This window comes from Cloeon dipterum, chromosome X (genome assembly GCF_949628265.1).
Source record: "Cloeon dipterum chromosome X, ieCloDipt1.1, whole genome shotgun sequence".
Taxonomy (NCBI): Eukaryota; Metazoa; Arthropoda; class Insecta; order Ephemeroptera; family Baetidae; genus Cloeon; species Cloeon dipterum.
The window spans coordinates 8,246,576-8,258,488 of NC_088790.1; the positions used below are offsets into that span (position 1 = coordinate 8,246,576).

The 11,913-nt window shown below is 39.7% G+C and overlaps 1 protein-coding gene across 1 annotated transcript; it reads right to left on the minus strand.

Annotated features, from left to right (window-relative positions):
- Positions 1-13: 13 nt before the first annotated feature.
- Positions 14-11,376, minus strand: LOC135946451 (zinc finger protein 474-like). Its single transcript, XM_065494666.1, has 4 exons — positions 10,001-11,376; positions 6,822-6,938; positions 4,478-4,781; positions 14-795 (listed from the first exon to the last, which is right to left on the minus strand). Exons 1-4 carry the CDS (start codon positions 11,141-11,143, stop codon positions 641-643), a joined length of 1,719 nt encoding a protein of 572 aa, XP_065350738.1. The 5' UTR covers positions 11,144-11,376; the 3' UTR covers positions 14-640.
- Positions 11,377-11,913: the final 537 nt, after the last annotated feature.

The window sequence follows — 11,913 nt, forward strand, 5'->3', positions numbered from 1 at the left end:
TCTGAATTTTTATTTCTGTTCTGACCAACATAAAAATTTTGCACCCTCGAGTACTTACAACTTTTATTTACACACAAACAAACATTATTTTATAAAAGTCAGGGCTATATTGATATTTGGAGAGGTTGAGCTATTAAATATGAAAATTGGATGTATATATGTTTGTATGATGGTGAGCAAAACGGTAAGCACCAAAGCCCAGCATAGCTTTTAAATTCCAGAAATTCCTATCTTTGAACAGCAAAAAATAATAAAATATTTTATACTGGCTATAGATATTACAAGAGTGTGATGCAAAGCACTTGTACTGTGTTAGTGGCATTATTTAACTGTTCATTCTTTCAATTTTCTAAAAATTTTGATTTCAAAGTTAATCAAGTAATTTTGGTCCCTCGTAGGAATCACAAATGTCAATAAAAGCACCTTATTATAATTACAGAAGCTGTAATATTTCCTCTCGTTATTTTGTGTCAAGGCATCCACACCATTTTCCCTCATGACAATTTGAAAGTTGAATTATTTCCCTGAAGACGTTCTCCAGTTACTCAATTTATTTTCAAAGCCCTTGGTACCCGCAGCGGTGGTGGAGCTCAAGCTTGCGATAGACTCAATTATTTTCCCCTGTAGATCATGTTTCTGTTTATTTCCGAGCGTCTGCCTTCGATTGTTGGCAGCTTCGGGTGTGCACCTCGAGACGTTCTGGCAGAAAAGTACGGTTGCAGCCCCTGCAAGGCACCAGCTGCTCCAGATGCGACTCGTACTCGGCGCCAAAGCTCTCCTCGTGTTCCAGAACATCTGCAAACACCATTACAAGTTTTCAAATTTTCTCTCCACGCTCAACATTTGTCTTACAGGTGTTTTTCACGGCGTAATTTGATCAATTTGTACAGTGCAATAATGGTTAAGATGCAGAGTTTGACTCGACAGTCTGTTTGAAGGGTGTGTAATTAATTCAATTTTTTACTAAACATTAGAGATATGGAAATACTACCCAAATTTTATTGGTTACGGTGTAGAACAATTTTACAAATTTCAGAATTTGGTTTATTAAAATCCCTAGATCGCAGAAAGGTATTTTTTTTATAAAAAAAATGTGTCTCCATCTAGAAGAGAAACAGATTGGATTGGATTTGTGTGTACTCACTTTGTTGTTGCAACAAGCAAAGGTATAAAAGTGCAACCTTGAGCTTGAAATATATAATTATCATAACCTTTTTTCATTGTAAATTTTATTTTTTTATAAATCAATTTGTGAAAGCTATAAGTTTGCTATTTCAAGCATCACTTATTAGTGGATAAGATAATTTATAATTATCTCTACAGGGAAACTTGCACTGACTCTGTATTAACCCCAACAAGGAAAGCAGATCGCATTACTTCCGGGACAATTAAAATGTCAGAATTACCACTGAGATGTAGATCATGTGCAAATGAAGTTTGAAGTAGAGATGGATAATTGGTACCAATTAAAACGTGCTTTAATTAAATACCCTAATTGCATATTGCTCGTCAACGAGAATTTTAATTAGTCACAGAGGCACTAAAATAGAGTTTCATTAATATCAACAAAGAAATGAGACGATTGAAAATGTTTCTCTCCTCTCGTCGTCTCGTCTCTATCACAAACTATTTCAACAGATTTTTTTGTTGAGAAAAGAAGAATATATAGCAAAAAACAAGAGACCTAGCAAAATCGTCGAAATGAAAGTTTAATAAACTTGCTTTCCCCACACGATCCTCATTAGACTATAAAATTAATATAAATATCAGAGATTGCAGAGATTAAATCATTAAAATTGTAACTATAAAAAAATTAAATTTTCAACTGAATAGTTTACCAGTAAACGTATAATCACGTTACAGTTGCGTCGGTTAGACTTAATCAGCTTATCCATTGAATGCTAAGTTCTCTTAATAACTGGCAATCTGATTACAACAATTTATTTTGCATGATCATATCTCAATTAAATTCAAATTTAATACCCTTAAAATTGATTAAATTTGTTCTGTAGCACCCTGTGAGTTGCACCATATGAATTTGATCCCCTTATACGTATCTATAACTGGAGGTGGCCCGTATAACCTTTGCTCTCCACTCATCATATTCAAAATTTCTGGCGTTTTCCACCCTCATGCATGGAGATGTCCTTGAAAATTTATAGTTGGTTGACCACGACGGAGTTTCGGGCATCGATTTTCCTTTCTGTTTGTGCCGTGCCAGTTCCCATAGCGACTCATGCTGTGTGTGTGTTAAAATTGCCGCGCGCGTCAGGCTAATTTATCACACGCACTCATTTACTCGCGCCTCGAATATGCATACACATTTATACGAGCGCGGGTCTCGCGGCTTGCTGCGTTGTGCATTGTCGTGCGAGTAATTACGCAGCTTTCAGGACCCTCGCCGCTCCATTACAAGACGTGGCTGCAGGCAATTTTCTTACGCACCGACGAGCTGCTAATGGAATGAACGAAAAAGTTTAGTTTTTAGACGCTTTTCGCTCTTTAAATTCCTCTCGCATTTTCGGCCGGATTTTCCAAGTTGCTGTCAAGCTGCCACGCTTGCTTCAACCGTTAGCGTTCTCTTTCCATTAGATTAAACAAATTGTTGATAATGAGGCCAATTTGAGAATAACATGGCTAAGATTGAAAGAGGAACCCTTGAAAAATTATTAAAATTAAGTTAAAGCTAAATATTTGCTAGCTGTATGTAAACTGCGGAAAAAATATGGATACAAAGGTTGTGTGCTTTTCAAATGACGGGCGTGGGCACTGTATCTTATTTCACTCTTGAAATAAGTTAGTCCACACCTATGGATAGAATTTGACGAGAGGAATCTAAATCTGACCTTAAAAAAATGTTATAGCTCATTTTGTTACTAAAATATAAATTTTTATTGTAGCTTCGGTCCTCCTTTGATAATTACACTCAATAATATAATAATTAAATTGTACTTCAAAACCTCAGCTACTTGCTTTAATAATCCTAACAAGTTTTTTACTGTGAACAATTAATATTGCAATTACGGACACTTTAAATTGTGTAAAAATGTTACTGTTTGAAAATTTATTGCACATATGAAATTGAGCTTCAGATAGAAGCAGAAATTGCAGTAAAGTATTAAATATAACGTGTGGGTCACTTCGAGGAAAAAGTCCGGTATTTCAATTCTTCGAGCCAACGACGGAAGTTTGACAATACTGTTACCCCCCAATGCAATTCTTATGGCAGCGTAACAGGATTTCTAATCTCTACTATAGCCATCGACTCCCACTTTTGCTTATAAATTAGTGTTTGTCTAATTTGAAAAAGCTTCAAGGAGCAATGGGAGCAGTAAAAATACAATGTAAAATTTAATAAAGATTTGATTAAATTACATAGTCTGTAGAGGAGGCCTTTACTGTAAATACTATTATTTACTTTGCTGCCACGTGCCATAAAATAAACAATAAACCACTGTGTTAAAACATAAATTGTTTGCTGTATTTTAATTGAGAGCTTTTTAGAATTTGTAAGGTTTTTTCATCGTTGAAGCTATACAAATATGTACAATTTTTACAGCAGTAAGTTTTTTGGTTCTCATTTTAATATCCTACCCATTTTTCTGAGAAAGCAGCTCAAAGCCTTCAAAATTCTTTTTTATGCTGGAATGGGATTGAATTACCCAAACGGAAAAATGGGAAATCTGATCTGGTTGGGCGAAAAAATTGGAATATAGAAAAAATGTGCATCGCGCACGTTCTTGTATACTAAACAGCAGTTGTTTCGGCCTTCATGCATTATCGGTAAAACTGCAGCAACTTGCTTTTTTGTGGTGGAAAACGTTTGACTGCACTATATACGTATTAATACTAGGTTTAATTTTTTGTGCAGTTGACTTTCTGCTTATGAGGCCTATGAGCGGCTGACACAGCTGCTATCGCTTACGATAACGTGCGAGGTAATTATTTCTCATGACATTTCTATTTGGCTGCCCACATAAAATTTATAGTGTTTTATACATTCTTTGAGGTTACGTTTAACAATAAAATAATTTTGCGTTACGAATTAACCCAATCCCTTGAAAAAGATAATCCGGCTTAAATATTTTAAATCAACCGTAGAACATTATTTTCCCATGTCAAATATGGAGAAAGAGGCTGCCGGTTGTGCTGCGTCACCGAGGGAAATCGCGCTGCACAAACTCGTCTCTGACGGTGACATTCAATTTGCGTATCCACAGTGCCTGTGTTGATGAAATAATTCCACAAAAACTTAGGAACGCAAATATGGAACATTATCCAGGTGCCTCTTCTAGTGAGCGACGTGAGTTATAATGCAAAACGGGCCAGAGAAATATTGCAACAGTTGCTGTGATGTTTGAGAACTATTTCTCATATAAAACATTTTCCGAGTGCCATACCAAATTAAAATGACGATATTATAATTAGCTTCATCGAGTTCTCCATTTAGAACACTAAACGGAAGCTAATAACTCACCCGAGAAGTGATTATTCGGTGGCCGGGGCTCCGGTTTCCGCAACTCCGGGGCCAGTTTATCGTTTTCCTGCCGCCACTTGCGCAAACAACCGGGCTCGTGAATCGGTAAGCTGAGGGTGGCGAACGCCCTTCCACACAGGTAGCACTGCGTTTCTTGATCCGGCTGCACAGGCAGCTGCTGATGACGAGGGCTGCTGTGTTCCCTTGGCGACGTCTTTTTGGCGGCGGCGGCGACGACATCACACGGGCGCCGCTCCGAGCGTTGACACTGCCTCGAATTCGGCGGGCTGATTATTTCCTCAGCCTTCAACAAACAAAGTTCACAATTAGCTAATTGAAACGAGATGCTAAATTTTGCGTCTGTGTCTGTGTCAATTTAGTAAATTAGTACCAAGCTGAGCACAGTACTTTTGAAAATACCATTCCTTTTATAAAAATGTAATGAGGATGTGAGGTTATTTAAAATATGGAGATGCAGACTTTGCCCTTTATGAACTCACCAGTGCAAAGCATAAAACGTGTGGTGCCTTTTTCCCAGCGCAATATTCAGGAAGTGGAAAACTACCATTTTATTATTACTTCCTACTTTGCATGTATGCTAATGAAATGGTTTGAAAGCCGCGTTAACTACGCCTCTGTTGTGAATTCGCACGCGACTCTGATGCTAATCGCCGTGCAGCTAATTCATTTTCTCCGCAGTTGCGAATTAATTTTACAGAATGAAGCATGAAATTCGTATTAGAACGAGTTATGCAGCCTGTCGGACAGCGAAGTTGTGCGGGCCTGCCGAATAACTGCGAGCCTCTTGACTGTCTCTAAATAAACGAAAGCTAACTGCGACCCGGCTTTAATTAGAGAATTTCCCTCGTTAAAACGAGAACGTCCGTCCGTCGTTCCGACGTAGCAAAAGCACATTTCAAAGAGGAAATTATGTGACGGGCCAAAGTGGATGAAATCGCGACGCAGTGCAGCGCAGGCGGATGAGCTAGTTTGTGTAGGGATTAAAATATGATATTTAGGCGACCGCCTTTTTCCTGAGATTATTATCGTTATAAAAACTTCACTTAAACACGGTTCGTGCATTTAAAACGATTCTTTCACTGAAAAACATCTAAATATGAAAAGATAATCCCGATAATGCGTAAAAAGCCTTTGATTTTGCTTGAAGTTAAAACGCTAATTTATTCTTGGATTTAAAGTTTCAAATTAAATCTATTTTCCCAATGAATTTTGTACGGAGTAAAAATGTCAGAATTGTGTGTATTATGATGTGTCTATTTTTTGAGAGTGCTATCTATATTGGAAGCATTTTAAGTCCAGCCAATTCCAAAGAACTGTTGGCTGGTGCCATGCGACATTAAACGTCTGATAAATTTTTTATTGTCTTAATTTCTTGTGTAGCGAATCTTCAATAAAAATGCTTCAACTTTCGGATTTATATCATTAAATCTTGTAAATATATAAGAAGAACCTTCTGGTCTCTACAGATAGTTAGTAAGTTTCACAGCAATTGCAGCTGTAACAATGTTTATTATTCTGCGGGTCAGAAAAAAGGTGAATTTATAAATTTTTATGATATAACAATTAGGTGTGAAGCAGGATGTAGAAAAGTCGCGATTATTTTTTCACTATATTTGCTCAAAATTTTCATGTTTTTAATACTTATAATTTTTAATGGTAAGAACAAATCTCTATTAAATTTGTTACATGGCAGTTGAAATAGGCATTTTTTATTTGTTTTTCAAAATTAGAGATTAATTAGCACAAAAGGGAAATAATTATTAAAAGTAGATGATAGAAAATCAACGAAAATGAAGCACTTGTTAACCACAAGAAAGAAAAATTACAAATGACACCACTTCGTTTTGAACAGAGTGGGAAAAAGAATTGCTTTCACAAAATATCCTTTTCTCTCGCTGTTCTTTTTTTAATTGTGGTCAGCAACGAGTGGTTGGTGCATGAGAAGTTCTACTGATGAGGACTGAGGGTTGAAAAAGCTGTTAACTGTTGTTAAGTATGAGAACGTGTGAACTCATTTTACCCTTCCATAGTTCACTTGTAGCCGCCCATCCTGTTAAAAAATCCACACCCGCAAAAAGTAGAGCCCTGTCTTAGTTTCATTACATTCCCTAACACTGTCGGTTATTTTACTTTTTTTGCGAATTTTTGTTTTTTCTGTTGTTGGAAAGGCCAGTAAATTTTCATAATAGATTTCAGCTAAAAGCTGAAGCCCACTTAAAACCGACAATTATGCGTCAAATCTCATTCAACAAATTATACAGCTGATGGATGTGAGGAAAGAAAAAAATATAATTCCACGGCACAAGAAACACACAATATGTACCTGATTAGATTTCCAAGAAAACTGATTCCAGCAGCTGGTCTCGTCTAGCGAATGTTTCTTTGCCGGCGTCGGCTTCTGCAGGTTCGGTGGTAGTTTGGAATTGAGCCGCTGCCAGCCCTGAAAGCAGCCGGGATAAAAACGTTACATTTCCTGATGAATTGCCCACGTCCTGCGAACGCATTCATCATGCAGGGAGGGCGTAATTCGATTTTTGAAACGTGTGCTCGTCAGGCCAAAAGAGGGGAAAGGAACGGGTGAAATGTTCTATGTAGTAATCCGGAATTCACTGCTTTTTCCATTTAAATTCTGTATGGGAGCAGAGGAATTTATGATGTTTTTGCGTCCGGTGAGAGTTTTCTCTTTCCCTGCCTTTTTATTTTGACGCATATATGCGGGCAAAATGGTCAAAATTAAAAGTTATGCAGGGCTAAAACAGGAGGATGCTGGCTGGATCGCCCGAAAAAGATGCAGTTTTCCCAGTATTAAAAAATTCACGACGTAAACTGATGCCATTTAAATTAAATTTTTAATTCATATTATTCAAGTTAAATTTAATGTGGTTTTTCTAGTGGAAGGAAAAACAGTGCAGTCAACTGTTTAGAGAGACACTATTATAAAGCTAGTAGCGTCGAAGAGTCTAATACTATATGGCACAGGTTGTTCATTTAATTTAAAAATCCTAATCGATCTAAATGGACTGAAGCAGAAACTGCACTTTGGTGTAATTTTCCAGCCTGATTGAGCGAGCACAAAGCAGATTGCGTTGCTGGTTCTGTTCGGTTGATGTATTTTTTATGGGAAGCGGAGCTGAAACGAAATTTTAACATTAATATGGGCTGCTAAAAGCAGTGTTTCATTGGCTCAATTCGCTCCAACATTGAAATGCTGATTGAGTTAATTACGCAGATTTAGACAGTCACTGTTTTTAGCGCTTGCCAAAAATGTTCCCTAGAGAGAGCTCAGTCAGGGAGTAATGAAACGTGTGTCGACGTCGACAAAAATGTCATGTAACAGATTCTATAGAACGATGGGAAATCGCACTTTTTGTTAAATTGATTAATTAATCATATTATAAATATTTTACTTCGCCGTCAGATTGGCAGTTTAAGCCGGTCTATGATAACATTTTTGGACTTCCGCATTTTATACATACAAAAGCCTGGGGCAATGCATTAATTAATATTCAAATGCAAACTGGTATGTAGATGATGGTGAACACAAATTTTCCACTTCAGGTATTTTACTACACCTACATGTTTTATCCATTCCAATTTAATTGCAGCTGCTCAACAAAGATAATGAAGACTAATCAATCTTAATCTACATGAATGGATACAATAATGACACAACTCATTTCATGCATTTCAAATTTATGATGACCACGATTAACGACAACTACTGGCGTGGCCCTGATAGACAAATTTTTGCAAGATTTGCTTGTCATGGCTATCACTATATTTTCTGTAATAATATAACGTTTCACTATGAACCTAACAATGATTGTAAATGTAAATTTTTTGGTGAGACTTGTGAAAAATCTCATATCCAAAAGTGCACAACAAGAAAACTTATTTTGAGAGAAGCAGCAAAAATTTGTAAAAATTAATCAACTTTGATGTATAGAGTGTTGCACGCATATTTTCCGTTTAATAAAACATTATTACTATGATAACCACGATAAGTTATGAGCATAATTTACTCTGCTTCTTTATATCAATCAAAATTACAAGAGTTGTGAAAATAATTTATAACTTTTTCCTATCATTTTAGGATCCCGATAAATATTTGAAATTTTGATTTACCTTGCAAAATACACGTAGATTAACTCATTTTGACCAGTTTCCTGATTAAACCGACAACTGTTGTTAAATTTAAGTCTATCAGCCTGGAAATTGAATATCTTCTTTTATATATGTTCAAAATCTTGTATCGTAAAAAGTTCTGAAGCAGAATAATTTTCGTTTTTAGTTCGAGCTCTTTGGTCAGTCAAAAACATAATATTCGGCTGATAAATGGCGATTTTCACGCGCCGAGTACCCACGAATACAAACGTGTTTCGAATGTCAAAATCAGCAATACATCATATCTAATTCTCCATTGAGATATCCCAAACATTACTCACACAGCAGACACTCTTTTGCTTTTTATTTTGGAATTGACTACCAGTCATACACAAAAAGTAACAGATTTGTTGCGCAACTTGTTGCTTTGCTGTCGCAATTATTCATGTTTTTTTGTGTTAGTTTGTTCGTGTAAAAAGTTTTCCAAGCGCTTTTCTTAATAATTGTTGTTGTACAGTTTGTAAGTATGTAAGTACAAATAAAAATAATGATGTAAATAAATGTAGAAACGTGCCGAAACAAATTACCTCATCTTGAAAGAAAAAATTATTTATAATAACATCAAAATGAATCCTAAATTGGTATTGATGCCATGGGAGATGATGCACTCAGGGAAATTATATTTTTAGTTCAAAATTCAATTTAATTACCTATGCGTGTTGTGAGCTGTTTACTTTTCCGTAGCAATACTGACAAAAACGGTAGGGAATATCTCAATTGATAGAGATTAAAAAACCACTCACTCTATTAAAATACCAAGTTAGCGGGAATGTTACTAAATAAAAAAAACATGAAAAATTCAGATGATATATCGACCAGAAATTAATAATTCAAAATCTTTCCAGGCAATCTCAGCTGCTGGGATAAAATGAGTTCACCGTGTCTGATCAGCGCAAACGAGTGCGATGGGGTCAAAAATGAATGATTACAAGGCCCCATTAGCGTATGCAAATTTTAACCTGGAACCACGCGCGTTTGGGCGGCGTTACCTCCCGCGAGACTCCATCGCGTGGCTCAAAAGCAGCTCCGTAACCCAGTTCGCATTGAGAGTGCCGGTGACGATCGATAGGTAATAAAGAGAACGAAATCAGCGCGCGACGACAATGCGTAGGGATACCCTGGAACCGACAATGATATCTCGTTGGCGTTATTCTCTGAATGGCCGGCAAAACAAAGAGGCGAAATGGGATACGGCCTCGGACATGGGGATGTACGCTCTGCGGGCGCTTCACTAATCAAAATTAACGCTTGGCTGGCTTGTTGTCGGCGCTGGCACACTATTCTCCCTTGCCGCACACGTACTTGCCGAGCGCGTGTGAAAAGACCAACAACACTCACCTCCAGGCATTTGGACTCGTGCTGGGCCATCAGACTGGCGTTTAACTCTTTGCCACACACGTAGCACGCTGCTTGCTGTAATTTGGCCGGCTGCTGTTTTTTGCTGCTCACTAGCTTCTGCTCATTATTTTTTGCCTTCTTCTCACCGGCCTTTTCTTCGACCACCACGAACGCCCGGGGCGACGCCGACCTCGTGGGGCTCGTTCCTCCCGCTTTCAGGCTGGAAGCCGGCGGTTTCGGGCTCGGACTCTTATTTGTCTTGGCGACGGGACTCGCCGGCGGCCGCTTTGGCGACACTGATTTCGGTGCGGCCGCCGACTTTTTGTTGGGTGCGGGCTTCGGACAGCTCAGCGGTTTGGGCCCGAACAACACGCCCTGCGGGTCCGGCTTGGGGAAGTACGCCTTCAGGATGCCTTTCTGCGGGGGCTCGCCAGCCTTGTTGCTCCTGTACTTGATGGGCGTCGGCCTCTGCACGGAACTCTTCACCGGCCGCGTCACCGTGACCGTCGGGACGCTCTTGCTTTTGGTCACGGGGTGGCTGTGTAGGCGCTCGGGCAGGTCGCTCCTGCCGCAGCTGCGACAGGGCTCCGGGACGGACCTTTTTCCGCCGCCCTTTTTAGCCCCAAGCATTGATTTGGCTGGGTTGTTGTTGTTGTTTTCACGGATGAAGGTCTTGGAGCGATATGAGGTGGACGCCTTATTCCTGTGCATCAGCAGCTCGGTGAGGCTGTCTTCGTCCTCCCAGCTCTCGTCGGCCTCGCTCTGGGAGCGGCCCATCAGGGGCCTGTGGTTGGGCCGGAGCTGCATGTACGCGCCCGAGGTGGTGATTTTGGCGAAGGCCTTGAGCGGCGTCTTGCCGCCGCGCTTGCCCGAGCTCCTGCACAGGTTGGTGATGTTCAGCAGCGCTTTGCGCGTCAGCGACATGTCCACCTTGGTCAGGTAGCTCGTGTCCAGCACCCTGGGCCGCGCCAGGGTGGCCGTCTGCGGCCGCGGCCGCTCCTGAAAGCACTTTTTGCTGCGCAGGCTGATGGGAATGCGCGCCGGCTTGCGCTTGGCCCTCTCCAGGTCGGCGCTGCTGTCTGAGTCCGACCTCTGGAGGGGCTGCTGCACGACCTGCAGAGGTCGCCTGCTTCGGTCGAGCATCGCTCACTCGCCGTGGTCAAGCCACAACTACGGCTCAAATGCCGAGGAACACGCCAGTTTGGACACAAGTGACGTCACCGAATCACGCGAGCTCTTTTCATAGCGGTCGCTAACTTTTCCGCTCGCTCAAAGCAGCAGCGGCGGCATTACGTGTTAAGTCGCCGCCGCGTCTTATGCATAGCATATAATATGTATATTGGGTCAGTGCGCCTGCTTCTTTTATCGACTGCTGCTCGCTTCCTGAATGCCTGATGAGGGAGGACTATTTTCAGTTTCCCTCTTCATAATACTTATGCGGCGTGACGAGGCGAGAATTTCACTGAAAATCAATTTCGATTATCATATATCTCCCATGCGCACCGCCTCTATTTATTTTCCATGCCTGCCAGCGCATACATTTGAAACCGAACCCTAATGGTTACAAATTTGGAGCAATTTTAGCATGAATATTCAATTGCTATAACCACCATTTCATTGGCAACATCAGTTGTTGCAAAAGGGAGTATATCGATGGTAAAATAATTTTTTATTCATGAATAAAAAATCTATAGCAGAGCATTAAAAGATGATGTCTGTTCGCTTCGAGGAAAATGTCCAGCATTTCAATTTATCATTAATGAAAATTATTAAATAAAGAGTTATTGGACAGCAGCCCTCAGGCCGCGTCAACATTATTTTACTCGCAAAACAAAATCAACAGTGTAGCAATCTACAGACGAGGATTTTTAATCACTGTTTGAAAAGGATTGTGGCGCGCAATCAACATTGCT

Bases quoted from the DNA above. Each gene is read 5' to 3' on its own strand.
- LOC135946451 (XM_065494666.1), bottom strand. From the start codon at position 11,143: ATGCTCGACCGAAGCAGGCGACCTCTGCAGGTCGTGCAGCAGCCCCTC. The intron at 4,782-6,821 runs GTACATATTGTG...TGTTTGTTGAAG, and splicing joins TTTCTTGGAAATCTAATCAG to GCTGAGGAAATAATCAGCCC. The intron at 796-4,477 runs GTGAGTTATTAG...TGGTGTTTGCAG, and splicing joins ACCGAATAATCACTTCTCGG to ATGTTCTGGAACACGAGGAG.